This window comes from Aythya ferina, assembly GCF_964211825.1.
Source record: "Aythya ferina genome assembly, chromosome: 1".
Taxonomy (NCBI): domain Eukaryota; kingdom Metazoa; phylum Chordata; class Aves; order Anseriformes; family Anatidae; genus Aythya; species Aythya ferina.
In genome coordinates this window covers 79,562,226-79,583,476 of record NC_140296.1, presented here as the reverse complement: position 1 = coordinate 79,583,476, position 21,251 = coordinate 79,562,226, and the positions used below count along the sequence as shown (strand labels likewise).

Below are 21,251 nucleotides of genomic sequence, written 5' to 3'. Positions count from 1 at the left end.
AAAACTCTCCTGCTGTACTTACGGAAAAACAGCAATAAAGAAATGTTTAAATGGAAAGGAAATGGGGTGTTCTACAGACATTCACATAATTACATGCAGAAAAAATACTCTGTACTCTGGAAGCCATGTGTTTTCAGAAAGAAAAAAGGGAGTTAAAGAAAGGGTGCATCTTCTTTAGTTTCGAATATTACATCTAGGATTCAGTGACGGATAATGTAAAAATATTTCCGTTCTTTCAAAACAGTCAGATGCTGATTGCAAGGGATATTAATGGTCACCATTCTTCATCCCTGAGTGACAGAAAATATCAGTGTGTTATCATGTGTTTCTGATTACACACTTTCAATATATTTTTCCCCTCATAGAGTAACTTTGACTTCTTAGCCCTTTCTTTGAAAATACACCGGTTTATTTCAGATTCTTTCATGATAATGCTTTTCTTTGATATGCATGCCTTTGTTCTGTATCTGAGTACTAGCAAGGCCTGTTATCAAGATGGGAAAGACAGAAAAGTATTCTTCTCGTGGTATCTGTGAACCATTTCTGCAACTTTGCATATATAGTCTTTGTAAATTCAACCACAGTATCAAAGAATATATATAATGCGGATGTATAGGCTTTCAGGTGGTATGGCGAACTTCTGTCTGAAAACGTCTTAGAAATCCATACTCAGGTGACTTTGCAAAAGAATTATTTGTTTGTATCCTATATGGCATGAGATTTTCAGATTATTTTATACTTGGTATTGTTATTTGATATCAAATAGCCATACTGAATAAAAACAAATGTATTTTTGGTAACTGAGGAACAGCAAGTTCTGGAGGGTTTAAAATAGATGACATACGATACCAATAATAGCCCGGTGCAGCTTAGCAGACCTGAGAAACTATTCAAAGGACAAACCAAAATGGAGGGCAGTTCTATACTCCATGCTTTCACTAACATTTATTTTGCCATTTTTGCTTTGTTTTGCTTCAAGCTTTTAATTAAGATTTCCTTGGCTCTGCTGACCCATTTCTATATTGTTAAAGGCAACAGAAAAGAGGCTGCCAGGATAGCAGAAGAGATCTATGGAATAGTCCCAGGTAAAGTAAAAATGCTGGCACTCTAACATTTAGATGTGTATTTGCTACAAATATGTTGCTTAGGATTTAAAATATCAATTTGCCATGAAACGAGGAGTCTGTTGCTAAATGCATAGGGTGAATGTCTTAAGCTGAAGTGCCTTCCAGTTCTGATGTCTTTGCATTGTCAGTATGTGTTGGCATGCTTTAGGTGTGCAAAATATGAGACTCTAACAGTTACCCTGCTAGAATGAGGACGACATTTGCTCAAGGCACTACAGTCGATAAAAAGATTGTTCTAGGAAGCAAGGCATTCGTTAGTGGGGGTTACAGACAGATCTACTAGCTTTACTGCTAGAGACTACAGGGACAAAATTTAGCATGTTGATATTCTGAAAGGAGATACTAGGGGGATATAATTAATGACTTCATGAATCCAAGCCCAAAATCCCTGTTTTAAGTCAGACCATAAAAATGAATACGGCTAAAATTATTCTGAAAAAAATAATGGCACAAGAATCTATTTTATTTGCTAGGCTATTTCATAGGTCGTTTCACTTTTTTTTGGTTAATTTTCTTCCAAGTAATTTTGAAATTACTCCACCGCATTACTGCCATAATAATGTATAGACAGGCATTTGCGTGTCCGGAATTCCAGTAATTAAAATGACACAATAATTTAATTTTACTACTAATGAGAACATATTTTCCTGCCTGAAGATTTGTATCAGCATTGTAACATCACAGACCTTTACATGACTCAGTCGTTGGACACTAGCTTCAAGATGAACTGTGCTACCACGAACAGGCACATGAAAATGAGTGGGTCTGTTTGTGGTGTGAGATAGCCACCCGAAGCAAAGATATTAAGATCTATTCATAAGAAAAATGGTAGAAAAGCATTCCTTACAGATCATTTATATACAGGAATTTCTGTCTCAGGGTTATTAACTTATTTGCTATTCTCTAGAATATGATTCCAATTATTTATTGCTGTCACTTCTTCTGAAATGCCTTCATGCAGTTGTAGACTAAGGCATGACAAACAGCAGTTGTTCCTTCCTACAGGTTTTTATCGAAGTGTCTTTGAAATTTAGCAGACTACAACATATTTTTATCTGCAAGTTGCCATTTGCAAAAAGCCATTAAGGATAATCTTTCAAAATATAAGATCATGTGATGCTGTTGCTGGGGCTCTAGATTGGATTACAGGCAGAGTTTCACAGCCTCTTCTCTTTGCAGTGAAGTAGAGCAGAAGCAGGGCTTCCTAAACTTAACTGTAGAAGTCTAGAAAAGACACGGTGACTTCCAACATGTCACTCACAGCTGTGAAGGGAAGATGTGCCCCGTATGGGAACTATATTTGCCACACATTTCAGGGAGGTAGGTTGCTGTGGCTAGCATGGAAGTATGCAGCAGCATGTATTTTCTTGGTGAGGCATGTGTGTGCATACACACGCATTTACAATGCATGTGAAATGTGTTTCCACATACTATACGATATGACTAGGAGTTTAATTAAGACACTGTAGCTCCATTATCTCAGTTACCTCTGAACTCTGCTGCTGGATACAACCCATAATTTTTGTCCCTTGCAATGTTACCAGTCTTCTAACTTTCTGAACTGAGCTTGCCTGTTTCACTTGTCAGCATGAGGTCGGGTTTTTTGGATGTTTTCAGGCAAACCTCTCTCCAACCCTGCCTGGTTCCTGTTTCCATCATTTTGCCTGGCAAGTCCTACTTGATCCTGAAGAAACTGGTTGCATAGCATGCTGACTGGTCCTTCCATGCCAGCTTCGTTCCCTAGGAGCCCAGAAACAGCTCCTTACATAAATAGAGACAAAAATAAAAACACTATTTAAAATCGTAACACCATGAGGTGAATTGCATCCCACCTCTAGAGTAATGAACGCACACTGCAAGGAGGCCAAGGGCTGCTGAAAACCTGGCAAAGCCAGAGAGTAATTCTGGCTTTAAACCAGAGAGTGGAACAGATCCTTTAGGTCCATCTCTTCTCCTGCAGCTGTGTGGCAGTCACTGGCATACAGGCACGACGGTCCCTGCGTATTTCTGGGCTCTGTCACTTCTGCCTTGGCCAGTGAATTTGCCACGTGCACCAGGGTGCCCTTTGTTGGTTGGGTTTCTTGGGTATTGCAGTGAGAGCTTGAAAAAAGCTCTACCATGGCCAAGGCTAAAAAAACCTGCCAAGTCCTTGGCCTGAAGTCCCCAGGGATGTTTCTGAGCTTCTCATTGAGATCTCTCTGCTTCAGGTTACACCCAAAATGGAGATGAATCACCTTTTCCTTTCTCTCTGGTGTGCTGCATTGCTGAAAATATTAAACAGGATATGGGTTTCAAGTACTATGCTTGTAGGGTTACACTACACCAGAGTGTGAATGCAAACATTGATATTGCTTCCATCCTCTGGCAGTGTAAATGCACTTGCTCCACTTGAGTTACGTTTAATATAGGCAAGTTGGCTGTAAGTGTAGGTAGTAGCTAGGCTAAGGATTTTTTGTTTTGTGGCACTTGAATAGACTAAGATAAGGAAAAGAGCAAGCTAGCTTGCATGAAGGAGTCTGCACAGTTCAAGAACTCAAAATGATTAAGGAAGAGAAGTGAAACCTCAGGCAGGATTTATTTTTTTATGTCTGTTCTGAAACCTTCCAGTGAGGAGGAGGATGAAACGTGATACTTGCTAGTCAGAGCTGGAGGAAGTTATTTATGAAATTGTTGGTTTGGGAAATAAAACTGCCAGGGTCATGCTAGAATTCGTTTGATGGACACAGTGTCCCAGTGTCTCCCTCCTATGAGACTCTAAGTGAAAGGAAGCCAGAATATGGGTCATTTGTGACAAAAGCTCTCTAGAAGAGACAGAGGCTTGTTATTTTTGTTTATTTTTTATTTTTTATTTTTTTTTCCAATATGAGAACTGCAGGGCTCTAAAGTCCCTGGGTGAGTCCCAACAGCACTAAAGTCATAGTCTTTGCCGAAGGGTGTTTTTTAGCTGTTTTTAAAAGTTCTGCCAACAAGCTTGTGTTTAGGTCCCTTAATGAGTGGTCTGCTTTACTCTGGAGTGCTGAGCCTCAGCTGCTCAGCTGAGATCAATTTATCAACAGTTTCACTGCTGACACTGCATTGATTTTCGAGCCCGGTCTGCATTTACATGCAGTTGCATTTCCCTCATCCTCCCAGGATCTCCTTTTGTTCTGTACCTGAATTAACCCTTACGATTTTGCTGTTCTAGGCAGCTGGGCAGACAGATCTCCTCTGCATGATGCTGCCTTCCAAGGACGCCTCCTGTCTTTGAAAACCTTGATTGCACAGGTAAAAGCCTACAGGTAAAGACAAGGTTGGGAAGCAGCCTGATTTCTTTTGAATTATATCTGCAAGTCAGTGAGCTGGTAGTAGACTGCAGCAGTGCCTAAGAAATACAGTCATATAAGTAATATATCCACATGCACGCCTTTGGGCATATGTTGGTTTGCTGAGACAAGACACTGAGTACAAGCCCAGGACAAAGACTGCTACTGCTTGTAGCTTGCTGTGTAATAAACAATGATCCTCGGGCTCTTTTTCAGTGATAAACAGTGCAGACTGGGCTTGAATAGAATAGGAACAATATATATGTTAGATATTTGGAGAAAAAAAAAGTAGAAAGTTGTAAGAGTATGTCTTACTTCATAAAACAGCAAGCATGGTGTTCCTAGAGAGCTGGCAGCCCGAAACCCTTTATTCGAACTGTAACCAAGAGTTCAGGCGAAAGAAAGAGGGGGAAAGGATATATATTAGAAATGAAAATAGGTGTGAAAATGGACAACAGTAAAGGGAAAGCTATCCTCCTTATCTTTCTTTAAACCCAGATCCTCAATCTGGCACAATTGAGTAATCTCCTCCCCACAAATCATGGTCAATAATTTTCATCCACGATAGCTGTATGGAGAACAAGGTGAGGCTGCATCTCAAATGGGCAATATCCTCAAGGAGTGGAGCTGCAGGGGCAAATGCCTCTTCTCCAGATATTTATCAAGGCACGGCTGCAGCCAAATGAGGTTGGTGCCTAACCAGCAGTTAGGGCACATCACTGAGGGCATTGCCCAAATGCCCCTTGAGCACTGACGGGCACGGGGCAGCACCCAGCTCCCCAGGAAGCCTGTTGCAGTGTGTGCCCACCCTCACGGCACAGAAACGTTTCCCGATGCCCAGCCTGAACTCCCTGGTGCAGCTCTGTGCCGTGCCCATGCCTGGCCATCGGGCCCCAGGAGTGGAGGCCAGCGCCTCCCCCTGCGCTTCCCCTCCTCAGGAGGCTGCAGAGAGCAGTGAGGGTGCCTCTGGGCCTCCTCTCCTCCAGGCTGGGCAGCCCAAGTGTCCTCAGCCTCCCCTCACAGCACATGCCTTCCAGCCCTGCTGCCAGCTCTGCTGTCCTCCTCTGGGCACTTTCAGGGACCTCAGCAGCCTTTCTGTGCTGTGGAGCCCAGAACTGCACACAGTGCTCAGGGTGAGGCCTCACCAACACTGAATGCAACAGGAGAATCACCTCCTTTGACCAGCTGGCTGTGCTGTGTGTAATGCACCCCAAAAAGCAGTTTGCCCTCTGGCTGCCAGGGCACACTGCTGGCTGGTGCTGAGCCTGCTGCCACCAGCACCCCCAGGGCCCTTTCTGCCGAGCTGCTCCCCAGCCACCTGGCTTCCAGCCTGTGCCTGTATCTGGATTTGCTCTGTCCCAGGGGCAGAACCCAGCATTTCTCTCCGTTGAAGAGGTCCCTTCTGACCCCCTCTATCTCCACCTGCATTGACTTTACACCATCTATCAGCGGGAGGCACCCAGTGTTGTAGTTAAACAGTGGATGCCCCAGTTGTTCACTGGTTGTGGTTACACATGGGAGAAGCACCTGGTGTGGCTATACATTACTTAGTTAATCTACCCTTTCTCCTTCTGCTGAGAACATTAATTTCAGGAGTGAAGGATGAGGGTCCTTGCTGATGAAAATAGATCGAGGTAGCAATGTCTGTGGAGAGTGAAACGGAGATGATTCAGAGCAGTTTGATAAATGTAAGGGCAAAGCTCTTCATGGAACAGTATAACCATTGCTCATCGCTTCCCAGGTAGTTATGCCATTAGCCTGAAATGAAATATGGAGCTATACTTTAGGGTATGGGGCACTCAGATGTCTCTGCCTTGGGACCAAATTCTTCTGAAATCTGGGACAGTTTTTTGCTTCCCAGGGGATGCCTTGATATAAGGGGCTGTTTGTGCCTGTGTGGAGATGGGTCACTGAGGTTTTAAAGGAGCTCAAGGACTCACCAATGCCAGCTCCAGCACCTGAAGAAGCATCTTATTTTGCAAATATACTGGGAAGAATGTAAAATCATATGAACACAAAGCTTAACATCAGTGGTATTTGGGAAACAGCTGTTGTAAGATGTGTAACTTGATTGCCATTTAGTAACTGAGGGGACTGCTATTTTGTCCAAGATATCAGTTCTTATTTTTTCATTTGCAATTAATGAATTTAATTTGTTAAATTTATATATGAATAATGAAAATGAATAGCTCTCTTCTTACCAGGCGCCTCTAGAAGACATTATTCTTGAAGGAATATACTGATCAGTAAATATGAAACATCTATACAATGTGAAAATGGAATAACCTCAACATTTTTTCAAGATTTTATCTGTTCCCCTGGAATTGTTGTAACGTGAAGGAAATTTGTGCCAGTTTTTAGCCACAACCAGCCTTTGCGTTAATAACATTTTCACATGGCTGAAAAATGATTCGTTTTATATCATAGAATTTCTATCCTAAAGTAATTACAGGGGCTGTTTTTAATGTTCATTGCACCAGGTTTGGTGGCTTTTACAGTGTAACGTTGCTGGCTTGTATTTCTCTCTACTGAAAGCATTACTGCTGGATACAAGCAGTGCATTGCTGCCATCTTGTGAGCTGCCTGACTTACAGCACGTTGGGCAGAAGGAGGAATAGTGCTGCATAATACAAGATGTCAAGTGTGAAATGAAGCTGCTCCTAGGCCTGTTCTCACACATGGCTGTGAAATCTTACTTACGAGGATATTTAGGTGTATTTTGGGGACAGCACATATGGCAATTTCTTTCTCCCCAGTGAATATATCTGGTGTCTGTTTTTGTGGGAATAGATGTAAGAACTGTCACTTGGAGAAATGCCTGTAATGAGGCGTGTGTAATTCACAGTTCTTTTCTTCCAGCGTAAAACTTCTGGGTGGTCAGATAAGAGGATATGATCTGTGGGTGAGATTTATCTACTTTACTACACCTGAGTGGACCACATTTGGCACCCCGTATAATCAGTGGATGCATTTTCAGGATGCAATTCATTCAATCTGCAGCTACTTCAGGATGAGATGAATCACATCATGAGTGTCTGCTTTCCCCACGGATGGAGCCAAAAGGGTCCAACCAAGCTGCTGGACCACCACCATTAGCAGCTACCCTTTCTGGTGACAACCACAAACAGCAATAATGTGACCCGTGTGCATCCCTACCCATGTACCTCGTGGTGTGGTGCTCTCCATCCAGCATCCAACCACCACTGGTGCCCTGGGGTTGCTACCTGGCCCGGCAGGTCCTTCCCCTCAGGCCCCACGCTCTGCCTTGCAGGGTTTCAATGTGAACCTGGTGACGACAGATCGAGTCTCGGCTCTCCACGAAGCCTGCCTGGGTGGCCATGTGGCCTGTGCAAAGCTGCTGCTGGAGAATGGTGCTCAGGTGAGCCTCAGGGCTGGTGGAGGTCTGGGGAAAATGGCTTATCTTCTTTTTTTTTTTTTTTTTTTTTTTTCTCTGTAATGATAATTGGATTGCCTCCAGTCTTCCACGGAGTAGTTTGGGAGTCTCATGTAAGTAAAAACAGATGTGCTTAAATCAATGTCACACTTTGTCTGTTAATAAAATACCATTTTGTCCAGCTGGAACTAGGGTAGAATACACGTTAAAAATGGAGATACAGGAATAGGATTAGATATATGAGAACATATTTCATTTGACTGAGTTACAAGCTTTTCAAGCACAATTTACATGGCAAGAAACTGTGAAACACCAGAACAGGCAATCAAACCATCCCTTGCAGAAGAAAATCCATTTATTAACTTCCCACACTGTGCCATATTTCAGTTCCTTTGAAAGATGGGGGAAAAATAAAATAAAATTCTGTGCAGTTTTGGTATAGAAATGATTTTTTTTTTTTTTTTTTTTTGTAATTTAGAGGATCACGTCTGAACTACCTGTTGCTTACTTAAGAAAACAGCCTGCTCGTGATATAATATATAGTCCCAGAGTTTTTTTGTTTATTTGTTTTCTTTCCCCTCCCTCTCTGTTCATAAATAAAACCAGCAAGCTGTTGTCTGACTTCTGGGAGAAAATGTTCTGTTTTGCTGCTCACCTTTATTGCTGTACCCTATTTTGTTGTTGTTGTTTTAAAGAAACCATTTATTCCACAACAGCTGTTTTATCCATCTTTCCTCTTTTACCAGTTAAACCAATGCCCAGTGGAGAGGGAATCCAAAGACGTATTTTCCCTTCTTTGGCTATCTCCTTGCTTACCCTTGCTATCAGCTTGCTTGAATCTCTGGCCCCTCTGTAAAACGATGCCAATGGACCTCCAGTGCCCCAGCAGCTCTAGTCAGACCTGCCCATGAGAGTTTGGGGAGTGCTGCGTTGCAGCAAGAGACCTGTCTGAAATATGGATACTCCAAAATACATCCATTCCTTTCCTTCTGTTGTTTTTGAAGCTGTTTAGGACGGGGGATTGCTTAGCTTGACAGCGAGCAAGGGAATGGGATCTGCAGTGATAGTACTGTTGAAACAGTCTCAGCAAGAGCCCTGCCATTTCAGGAAGATTGAGCTTCATTTTGGGGCTCCAGGATCTGAGCAGACAGACAGATGTTCACATGCTGTAGTGCCTGGCCTCTCCCCACACACTGGAGGAGCCACCAAAGGGTAGGAGCTGCCTCCTGTGCTGCTGCAGCAACCCTAGGAGGAGTGTGACCTCCCACCAGCTGCTGTGCTCTTGGGGTTTGCAGGAAATGGCCAGGGATGAAGCACTGAAAGGGGCAAGGATGGGCCTGTGACTGTGTGAAACACACCTTGTAAGAAAAAGGTTTAACTTGTAAGGTGTCGTATACAATTCAGTTGGGCAAATGAACAAGGACAACTAGTAAGAAAGGTATCAACTGCCTATGGTCCACTGCTGAATTATCTAGATAACTCAATAGTTTTTTAAATATCTCTGCCTTTCTCCACTTCACAGGCAAAATATCTTACTAATTGAATTGTGCAAACTGAGTATTTCTCCCCTGGTTATTCCACCCTATCGTGAAGCTGCTCGTGTTTGGTTGGTAGCAGACTTCAGCTTCGTTGGTGGCCCAGGACTTCTCCAGCTCTTTCTCTCCTTTTTCCTCTTCTCGCTGATTTGGAAACCACACAAACTGCCATGAGCTTTCACAATTCATTGTACTTTCTCAGTTTGCCACAAAATTAAAAGCATGCAGGTTCACTGCATAAATTGCCTCAGAGGGCCTGCTAGGCAGCCAAACCTGGCAGCTACAGTGGTGTGCACGGCACAGCCTGGGCACTGTGCTCTCCCGGTGGAGAATGACGGATGGTGGCTCTTGCCAGCTATCTATGTCAGAGGTCAAGGACAGAAATTCTTTCTGTCTTACACATAAATATACACACTCACATGAACACAAACCCTTTTGGCCTCCTATTCTCTTTGGGATTAAGACTATGTTTTCATGAATATGTCTTCTGTTGGAAATGTATTTTCAGGTGAAAGTATTAAACATGGACTACATTTTCATTTAAAAAGCAAAGTTAGCTGAGTGTATAATATGTGTTAGTGCAAAATAGATGGTTATAACAATACTCAGGTTCTCCATATAAGAAAGAAATAGTCTGCGTTTTCTGAGCAATTCCCAGCAGGCAGTATTGCTGCCTTACGGCACTAGCTGTCTGTGAGAGAGGGCAGAGCTCAAAGCAAAATGTTATATGTGCAGTCCCATAATGAATGACTCTGAAAATTGCAAACAAAATCAATTTTGAAATTAAAGAAGGCAAGCATCTTGTTCTGGTGCATTTTTGTTGAGCATATGACGCACACTCCAAGGGCGTTCCTCCTATATCGGATTATTCTGAGCGTGTCCTGCTGTTTCAGGTCAATGCAGCCACCATTGATGGGATCACTCCTCTGTTTAATGCCTGCTGCAGTGGCAGCGTGGCTTGTGTCAACATGCTGCTTGAATTTGGAGCCAAGCCACAGCTCGGGAGCCACCTTGCTTCACCCATTCACGAGGCAGTCAAGAGAGGTAATGTTCAGGGTGGGAGTGAAGGCAATAGCAACTCAATGTATTCTCTTCCCCTTTGCCCTCAAAAAAAACAAAAACAAACAAACAAACAAAAAAACAGTCTACAGCATGAATAAATATGCTTGGGTTATTCCCATCTCTTCTGCCTCATTGATTGTATCTGGGTGTATTCTGCTCTGCACCACTGAAATTAAGTGATGGCTCTTTTTCACCACACAGGTCACCGAGAGTGCATGGAGGTCCTTTTGGCCCACAAGGTTGACATTGACCAAGAAGACCTGCAGCATGGGACCCCTCTCTATGTGGCTTGCACGTACCAGAGGACGGACTGTGTCAAGAAGCTGCTGGAGCTTGGTATGCTTGCAGATAGGGGCTGGGAGAGAGATGGGGTGGTGTGAGCCAACACAGCTTATCACCCTGGGTTTCCTCTCCAACACAAACATTACAGAAATTTCTGCAAGAGATGTTTGGACAGTCTGAATCTGTGAGACGACTGAAATTTCACCTGTATTCAGGAAGAATTTAGGATTTCCTTGCTGGAAAATTATAGTTACAGAGACCTACCTGAGACCATCTGAATATGAAAGTAAAATAGAGTTTGTTTTCTAGAATGATGTCAGGAGGCATAGAAAGTATTGGCCAATATTGAGGACCAAAATCAAGTCTTCTGAGTATGAAAAAATTAACTGCCCTGAGAAGCATTGACTTCATCTGCTTCTTGGCTGATGTTGAAGATAGTAGTAAAGATGGTGGAAAGTAAAATCCCTGTAGGGCCAGGCACATTTTAAGAGCTACAGTACACTTTTGCTGTCAGTGTACATTTGCTGATTGACACCTGCTGGAAGCATGACCGTGCTGTGAATGGCAAAACCTAGGGCATGCATTTTGTTTGCTGTACTCCCAAAATTATTCCATTCAGATACCTAAAAGTTTTTTCCTCCCTTGCCTCTCCCTCACCCATCTTCCCATAACTAAATTAACATAACCTGTGTTAGATTGTGTGATATTAACAAATTTGCACAGCAGGTGATAGCTTTTGATAATCTACTGGGTTGAAATTCTAAGAATTTCAATGGTTGCTCAGCCCTACCTGCTGCAGACAGGACTCTGGCTCAGTAGACATTTATAAAGCAGGTATTTGATCTGATGAGTTTTGGACTGGCAGTACTTAGAGAAATTAGGAAGGGCTGGCTGCCACTGATGCCCTTCAATTGTTGAAGCTACTGGTGGAAGCCAACCTCTATGATGCAGGGTAAGAAGGCTCCTGCCTCCTCTCAGTGCCAACCACACACTCTTGCTTTCCCAAGGAGCCAACGTGAATGCAGGGAAGCGATTAGACTCCCCTCTCCATGCAGCAGCAAGGAAATCCAGCGTGGAGATAGTCGTCTTGCTGGCAGACTATGGTGCTAACCTGAAAGGCAGAAATGCAGATTTCAAATGTGCCCTGGACCTTGCTGTACCCAACAGCAAAATAGAGCAGGCGCTCCTACTTCGGGAAGGTAAAGGTTTCCTTTCTTCTTCTTCTTCTTCTTCTTCTTCTCTCTCTCTCTCTCTCTCTCTTTTATTTTAATAGAACAGTATTTATTTCTTTTACCTAAGTTTTCTACTGATTTCAAGATTGTAGCACAGGCCTACTACGCAGAAATAAGCAATCTCTGCTTTGTTGCTACATCTGCTGCACAATAGTAGTTTTAGTAAGTAAAGTGGTTGGTTATTCTGTGTTTTTCTTTCCAATGTATGGAAGGAAAATTATTTTTATTTACCAATCCAGACTCTAAGGACTGAGGATTGAAAACTGCTGGGAGAGTGTATTTATTGATATCATCACAGCTATTTTAGTAGCGCCATCTTGTGTTCAGTCAAGCACTCTGACTCAACATCCAGCTTCCTGAAGAAAAAGGTGCAATGAATGAATGTTTGTGGGGCTGCTGTCCAAGCCCAAACCTGCAAGCAAGTGCAGGAAAACTGCAAGTAAGCTGCAGTGCCCTTTGCACTCTCTACAATGTTTCTATTTATCTTCCCAGTCTACTGAAAGCAACTTCTGAGCAAAAATGAATCTAGCTCCTCTTGTGCCATTTTCACCTGTGCCACATATAGCCAAAACTTGGTGCATCCAATAGTAATATTCCCAGGACATGGACATGCTGGATTAATTCCCCTCCATAACCTTCATTTTTCCAAGCTTGCTCATGCCCTCTTAGTTGGCCCGTGTTCCCCAGGCTCTGCCTTCCCAGACACAGCTAGACACAGACACAATGCAGACACCTATATGGCATTTTCAGTATTAGCTCAAGAAAAGGTCCAGAAAAAAAACTAGCTATGCACACAGAAAAAGGTTCTTAGTGTTCATAGGTTTAAAGTTGCTGAAGCAGTTTAGACAAAATAAGTCAATAATGTGTGTAGATCTCTTTAACATCAACAAGTTGTTGTGTAGTGCTTGATCTAATTTTCAAATCTTGCTGCTCTTTGTTGCCTTTTGACTTATACTGGGGGCAGGGGAGCTTGTTCTTGCTTTTATTTTATTATATTTTTCTAGGTCCTGCCAGCTTGGCCCAGCTGTGCCGGTTGTGTATCAGAAAACATCTGGGTCGGTCGTGCTTATATGCAGTCCCTAAGCTGCACCTGCCTGAGCCACTTGAGAACTTTCTTCTATACCGATAAGTTTGTGACTATATTTACACTGGAAAAGAAAGAGGAACAAATGGTTGTTTACTCCAAAATATTATATCAAAGGAAAAAAAAAATCAAAGACATCATTTACTGTCTACTCTGGGTACCAAACACTGCTGCTGAATGTGTAAATTGAAGCCAATGGAAAACACCTTTTCACAGACACTGAATGTTATTATGGATTTAGTTCCCCCACAGTTTATTAACAAATGCACTTATTGCAGTTTGAGAAATAATATGTGAACAGCTCGTTTGACATGTGTTTCTAAATGTACATGCAGACATCCACCCAGCCACAGACATATGCAAAGATTTCCCCTGCATTTAGTGTTATCTAATTATTATGGTTTTTTTTTTTTTTTTTTGTATGTTTGTTTGTTTTTCCTGTAATATCTATGCAGCTTCATCCTCTTTTTCCTCCAATCTCACCGTCAAAATCAATGTAGTGGCTGTTATTCTTCCACTAGAGTGGGAATGAAAACCTTCAGCACTTAATGTCAAATGTATTTATATACTTGGCATCTTTTGTCCTCTCTGACTTTGCTTTCTGTCACCTCTTTCCTGTGTACTAGTGGAGTTGTAGTGACTTCCAGCAGGCTCCATCTGTCCAGCTGCCGCATGTCCCATCACCCTGGGCCCAGCTGTCCTCAGTGCTCACACATCTTTTCCTTCAAGGTGAGAGTGACATTACCAAGTCATGTGCAGGGGCTTGGAGTAAACCCACAAAACTATTTGTAAGTCTGAAAAAAACCTTTGTCTCTTCTAAAAAAAATTATTCTAAGCTATCTTACCTGAGATCAGTCTCTGTTAGTTATACAAATATTTTTTCTTAGCTTAGAATGAAGGCAGAACTGCAGGTGGTTTCTTAGGCACAGTAGGCCAGCTTTCGATGCCTGTCCTTTGCAAAGTTTAAAGAAAACCAAAGGAATGATTTGCTTCTCTCCTTTTTGGCTTTGAATGCTCTGACATTTCTCGAGATAAGTCCTCAGACTGCAGAACAATAGAGAAGCAGGGTCCCTAAGGATGGCTGTTCATCACTCAAATGTTCTCCTTGTTTGTTATTGTCCACCAGGAGAAGAAGTTGGCAAACTCGTCTGCTCCCTCATTACTTACTCTGGAGTCTTTCATCACATCACTGGGAAAAGGGTATTTTAAACAGCAGTTCTGACCACTGTGTTTAAATATTGTCAGGGTTTGTAGCTTGGACACAGCAGAGCTGAAACTGCAGACTTTGGGGTGAGATACTTGGGATCCAGCGACTGGTGCAATGCCTGAGGGGTTCTGTAAAGGTTTATCTTTCCTGTGGAGGTTGTTCTGAGGGCAGAAATGTTTCAGCACACCTGAGTTTTGGTGAAATGAAATGCGCAATGGTGTTTCACCAGCTTTATCAAAATAGGACATAAAGGTTAAAGGAGAATCTGCCTACGCATAGCTCAGCTATGTGTTGAGCCAAGAGGTCCATAATTTTTCAGGCTATGAGATGTGGCGGTTTTATTATGAGCTATGCATGCTAGTACCAGTTTTCACTGCCTGTACATGAAGTCAGGGGAAACGAGCCTGCAGGAGATGGTGTAGGGGACTGGTTTCCAGCAGGCGCTGAGCTGCTGTCCCAGCTCCAGCAGCATCAGCCCCTGGTCCGGTGCTTATCCCATAATTTCACCATGACAGTTTCCCTCTTGAGACAGAGGACTAACCTTTCCTGTACTTTCTCACGAATCATTCAGCACAAGTAAGACAAATTGTGCTCCCAGCAGTTCATGAGACTATACCTGCAGTGTTATAACTGAAAATGAATGTAGTCTTCAGCCTGTGAAGTAGCCTGTGTTTGCACGTATTGAATGCTATCTGACAGCAAGAACTATTGCCCATAAAGTCTTCTGTGACATGAATGACCTTGTGTAGTACAGCATATCATGAATCTCAGAGATTTGAACTCTAAATTCTCAAGAGCCTCTGAAAATCAAATGCTATCAAGAAAGAAATGTCTATATTAATTTAATGTCAGCAAATCTCTCTCTGTCTTATCTTTACTGCCAGCTCACCTGCTCTGTTTATAAGGCGGCAGTCAGAATACCATCTGCTATCCAAATAGAGAGACAGAGCCTCAGCTGTGTGGGTTGTCAGGCTTGTATTGCAATCAAGGAGCGAAGACAATTTATGGGATCTATTTCAGAATGTGTAATACCGAATTGATTTCCTACTGCGATCATCAATGAAAACAGTATTTCACTTGCATAGGATTTTAAATTGAAAAAATGTATCTTCATTAAGGAAACGCAAAGCCCATTCAGCGTCTCGGAGAGGTTTATGTTATGAAGTAGCAGAAGCTGCCCTATTTTATTGCTGATATTAGCTTTCCATCAAAACATCACCTCACCTTTGCATCCTTCCAGAGACATCATTCTTCCTGAAATTCCATATATCAGATATTCCGGGGGAACAGAACTTTAATAAATCAGGAGAGAAGTTTAGAAGTCTTGATGTTAAGCAATTTCATTGGAAACTTTACCTAGACTTTCTTGTTCTTATCACAAGTGTGGTTCAGACTAAAACTACACATTTAATTTTCATTGGCTATACTTTGTGTTGTAGCAATGCACATAAATATTACCATGGAAGCAGTTGGAGGTTTTGTTTGTTTGTTTGTTTGTTTGTTTGTTTTTGTTTTTGTTTTTTCCAAATACGCCATCTCATGTGAGGATAGGGAAACACTGGTTTAATTTACTAGAAGATTACTGAACCTTGTTGGTGATTTTTCCAAATGAGTTGGGAAAACATCTGTCAGGTGTAGATACAGCTTCTCTTTCCTCGGCAGAAGATGGCTGACTACCCTCACAAGGTCTCTTTTGTTTAAAATGGGTGACATCTTCCATGCCACTCTATGATCATTGACAGAAACCAGTTATTTGGGAGAAATACGTCTTTCCTGGGAATGTAGACATTTTTTCTGTGTTGCAATGTCCATTGCTATTCCACATGCATATGATTTTACCCCCAATGACTGCCAGTACTATCTGCTTCAGTGAAGCATATCTCAACAGGAATTATTACATAATATCTTGGCTAGAGGAAAATAGTTTTTTGCAAACCACAAGCATTTGGTCATTCTATGTCCGGACTCTGACTTGCAGCTTTGCAGCATGAGCTTGGGGTATGAATGCTCAGCAGCCATGAAGTCCTTATTCCCGAGTGTATTTTGCAGAAATGTCTTGAAAAGGTTACTCATGAGCTACTCATGAGCAGTATTAACCCCAAGAATTTCCTTTTGTTTTTCTCAGTCTGTTGGACCACTTTTCAGTTTTATTATCCATACATTATGAGTGAGCAAGTATGGACTCAGAAATGCTGATGACGTGTACCTCTCAAACTGATCAGATGGTGGCTTCAAGCTGTCACTCATTACTTAGTATGCCTGTCATTGGTGGTGATCCAAAGCAAAACAGAGTTAACTGGGCTTTGTATCAGCCCTGAAGGCTCTAAAATAAGCCTTCATATCTATGTTCTTTCTAGAAAAAGATGCATCTCCATGACTCCAAATATCTTTACAGTCTGGACACTCACTGTATTTTTTCACATACTACCAAGCTCTTGTTCATAAGCATATCTTTCCTCATCAGCTTCCTCCTGGATTCATGTCTTTCTCCTCTGCCTGTAAGAAAACATTTTTTAATTTCTTCCTTGAGCAACACGCCTCTTCAACAGCAGACATTTTAGTGAGGGTCAACCTGTCTCTTTGTCAGATGTGTTATTTCTCCCACTCACCAAGCTGCTGTCTTTGGGTTCCCCACTCCAGCCCTGCACATCTCAGCCCTCCCTTGCTCTGGAGATGGCACTGGTGTTTGGAGAGACATCACACCCGTGGCACATTGCTCTTCAGCTGTCATGTCCCTGTGGGAACATGACTGCACAGGCCACCCTCTTTAAGCAGAGCTGGAGCACATCATTTTGCCATGCTGGGTGTTGTCTGGACTAACTCCTGACATGGCACCACTATTTGCTTGCTTGCTGGCTGCACATAACTGTTTTTCACCATGTCTGGTCACAGCAACAAACAATCTGCGGATGTTTGCAGTTTGCACTGGCTTGTAAAGGTGATTGTGGGGATGCTCTTCTTGTTCCCCACCTTGTTGATATCTCAGCACCTTGGCCCAAGACCTGGTTCCAGGTTGTCTTGTAGATTGAGAGCACTTTTTTCCAGAGCTTCATCTGCAAGCATCTGGCTAATGAGCCACCTCCTAAGGGACATATGGCAGTGAAAGTAAATAGACCAACACATTCTGAAAGGGTTTAATAAACATTGTTTATCATGGTTGGCAGGAAAATAAATATTACATTATAATTTGGTCCATAAAAGATACATATCCTGGTCTTCTGACCAAACCTGGTGTTCAAGCAGCTTCCAGAAAGTCTTCTCTGAGTCTCAACTCTCCATAACAGTTGTGCCAGTCTCTGGTTTTCTGTCTGTCCAACTGAATCTCCCACTCTCAAAGTGAAATTAAAAAGGGAGGAAAATGTTAAGCTGCTGCAATTGTTGGCCACCCCATAGGAGCTGAAACTCCCCACATATGTCTTGAGGTGCAGACACCCCACCTGCCTGAACACATGCAAGACTCAGAGGTTGTCTGTCCTTCCCTCCTCTTGTGATGGGAAGTGCTTGTGCCCCTTTAGATGGCGGTACCAGGGGCTCATCTCCTTCCAGCCTTGCCTTTCACCAGGGAACTGCAGCCTGGTCAACATCCACCTCATGGTATGTAGTCTTCTGTTTGATGCTGATGCGAGACATTAATGTTGTGCCAACCATGTCCAAATCCTTGTGAAGGCTGTCCAGCACATTCCCATCCCAAATCTCACCTGTCTCTTCCAGCACAACTCTGCTGTTGGCACTTAACAACCCTCCAGTCCTCACTGGGTGAAAAACATTGGTGGTGTGTCCCAGCAGGGCATTAGGGCAAGGCTGGATATTTGGCCTGATATGAATGAAAATGAAACACATTCACTGACTCTTTGCTGAAAGATTTGTGTACTGACAGTTTATGATGCCTTTGTATATTTTTTTCTGGAAATTAACTTTTTTTTGCACAAGCCAATTGCTCCTCATTGTGATTTTTTTTTTTTTTTAATTTTCTGCAAGAGATGTATACTATGTTAGCGTCAAATACAGAGTATTCCAAACAGACTTTCTGTCTAATCTGTTTCTTGAAAATCTCTTTATCCTTGAAATTCATACCATTTGCAGAAACTACTGATATGCATTGCAAACAAAGGGAAAACTACACCCATTTTGGAATTGAAAACTGTTCAATAAAAGGTATCAGGAATTGTGGAAGAAAACATAATTTACATATTTGGCTGAGAATATCATCTGGAAGGTGGGAGAGATGCATTAGCAGAATGTATTATTCTAACATTTTGTTTAATAAGTCAGTCAAATCAACACATTAGACAGCAAGCCATTGCAACTAATATATATATGTATGCATATATTTACCAAGTGTGGGAGATTCCTTTTTCTTCTTATTTTTCAGTTGATTAGACTTAAGTGTACAGAACTTTCTATCATGGCAATTTGAGCAAAACTATTGCATTGTAAATGTCAAAACTCAGCACATAGTCAATGTAACAATTTTTGTCATTACACTCCTAGTTGGTGACATTACCTTCTGCAAATATAGGTTTCCAGAATCACAAACGCATACCTGGCTCTCATTCAAACACAAAACTGAGGTCTGAGAAATATAATTAAGTTCAAGCTATGTTAATAAATAAATAAATAAATAAATAAGGTATAAAAACATGGAATATCCCAAGTTGGAAGGGACCCACAAGGATCATCAAATTCAGCTCCTGGATTGAATGTTTTTAGCTGTAAGATGTAACAGACTCTATGCCGACTTGGAATAGGGGAAAAATGAGTCTCCCAAGCCAGTCTTTGAGGGCAAGAGAGGGTATAAACAGCATTTAAACACGTTTTCCTGAAATACTCTAGTGGACTAATGTACAGGGCTCTCTAGTTTCATCTTTTCTCCCAGATGTAGGGATTCAGCGGAAAATATCTGAAGACACAGACAGAGAAGAAGTATTCCACCCTGTATTGCCTTTTCAGGCCTGGAGGCCATGGCTATTTCATCTGAACTCCTCTGCAATGTAAGCTGCAGAACCTCACCCAGTAATTGCAATAACCCAGACCATGCTCTGGGCTACAGTGTGCTTTACGAAACCTGTAGGCACAGCAAGCTTCCCTGCCTCCCAGGGAGCTGTGCTGCTGCTGCTGCCACCCTGGGCCAGGGGAGGATGAGGATGAGGATGAGGATGGGAGGCTGCCTCCTCGTTCACATGCGTTTACTCTTGCCCAGAGCTGGAGCTGCTGGCACAGTTGTGTAAGGCAGTGCTGGAGGTGCTGCATGGACAAAGCCAGATGATTTCATGTTTCACATTCTGATAACCCAAACCTTTAGAAAAGAAGAGGACACATTAGGTGAGTAATGACAAAAACTGTCATACCGAGTGTTGTTTTGGGGCATTTGGTGGGTGAATTTTGCTGCATCCTGACTTTATTCAGACATATGTTACCTGGGACTTGCTGGCAGTACATTTTTTGTAGTGGGTGGTTCATTTTTCTGCCAGGTCTAGCTGCTGGTTATAAAGTTTAATGTGCTGTAACAACATAGAAATTAGACAGGATGGGAAGGAAGGGAGATTTAGAGATTTCCAGAGAAAACTTGTTCTAACATTTGTTTTATGGTCTACAAGTCTTTGTGAGTAAAATGTTTGTTTGTTTGTTTTCCCCTAGTAAGAGAAGAATTAAAGGCTCACCAGGCCTTATGACTTACTCATTTTGTGTTGCCTGTGTCATGCTCCACCAACTTCACAGGCATTAATCCCACTTTTTTTTTTTTCTTTTTTTTTCTTTTTTTTTTTTTTCCCCCCTAGGATGGTGAGGAATATGCATTTTGCTTTGTATTTGGAAAGCGGTAATGTATGAACTTACTAAGTCCCAGAGGAAGTTAGTTTACAGCTAGTATGCTAAACTTTGTCATTTTTTGCATTTTTCTTGCACCAGATGCTGATTAAGTATCTTGTCCCAAGGAAATAAATGGGTATAGGTGGTGACAGTGGCCCAATTTACTTGAAGAAAGCTGTAGCAATGTCCATGATGACATTAGCTCTTCATAGCAGGGTTTTCAACAGTGGAAATGCAACATACTTCTTCATATTTAAGGAATTAATCAAAAAAATAATGACTATTTATGCCAACTGGGAGCAAAGTACTAGATGAAGAATATTAGTAGCAGGGTTACACTGTCTGAGGACAGGGCACATGATGTGGACATGGAACAGGAAACAACTAAAAAGTTCAGCATTTTACAGCATTTTCAAATATTAAATCATGGTACAGCTGTTCCAAAATATGTTTAAATTCATATGCCCACATGGACCGTTGGGAATTGCTGTTGTTTAAAGATCATCTTCAAACAGAGCTGCTACTGTTCCCTGTTCATGCTGTCTCCACCATAATGTAAGCTGAAATACTTTAAGGACACTGCCCAGAGGCACATTCTTTGCTTACTGTTTGTATCTCATTATCTTGCAGGGAGATGCTTGCATTTAACTGTTTCAAAAGGTTAGCTCCTGCTGCCTGTAGCCTGAGGTGTGTGTAAAGACACTTTGACTTTGTCCCAGGAGCTTCATGCCTTCCATCACTGAGCACTTGTCAAAGTCCAATCAACCCCAAATATCCAAGCTGGCTCCTAATTAACGAGTAGGATAATTTAGATTTGCTGTTTGTGCTTTCAGTGTCACTACAGATATACAGCAAGGCATATATATGTGACATGCGGTCCTGAATAACTACAGTTACCGAGAAACATATTTTGGGGTCAGGGTATGCCAAAGTTTCAGTGAAAAGTTTCCACTGAAATAACATCAACTAGTAATGCCAGCTTGTTTCCAAAAGCAGCTTCCCATGGGCTGTTGGCTTAGATAGGACAAGAAATTCCACTCTGAGCCTAGTGGTGTTTTTTATTTCTATTTATTTTCTTTATTTTTCTTTTTTTTTTTTCCCTAGAAATTCATGTTTTCCAGTTCTGCCCCTGAAACTGTGTCCTACCACACAACATGGTGGCAGGCTTGGCACCACAGCTGCTCTGCGCGGTGTCCACGGGGACCCCAGTTTGTCTGA

The 21,251-nt window shown here is 42.1% G+C and overlaps 1 protein-coding gene across 1 annotated transcript; it reads left to right on the top strand.

The window, feature by feature from the left end:
- Window positions 1–873: 873 nt before the first annotated feature.
- On the top strand, window positions 874–14,961 carry ASB11 (ankyrin repeat and SOCS box containing 11). Its single transcript, XM_084499308.1, has 7 exons — window positions 874–1,085; window positions 4,312–4,391; window positions 7,701–7,808; window positions 10,252–10,402; window positions 10,622–10,756; window positions 11,710–11,901; window positions 12,939–14,961. The coding sequence occupies exons 1-7, from the start codon at window positions 908–910 to the stop codon at window positions 13,061–13,063; spliced, it is 969 nt and encodes a 322-aa protein (XP_084355434.1). The 5' UTR covers window positions 874–907; the 3' UTR covers window positions 13,064–14,961.
- Window positions 14,962–21,251: the final 6,290 nt, after the last annotated feature.

Excerpts from the sequence above, each read along its gene's own strand:
- ASB11 (XM_084499308.1), top strand. The coding sequence starts at position 908 with ATGGAGGGCAGTTCTATACTCCATGCTTTCACTAACATTTATTTTGCC. Across the intron at positions 1,086-4,311 it reads GATCTATGGAATAGTCCCAG|GCAGCTGGGCAGACAGATCT; the intron begins GTAAAGTAAAAA and ends TTGCTGTTCTAG. Across the intron at positions 11,902-12,938 it reads GGCGCTCCTACTTCGGGAAG|GTCCTGCCAGCTTGGCCCAG; the intron begins GTAAAGGTTTCC and ends ATATTTTTCTAG.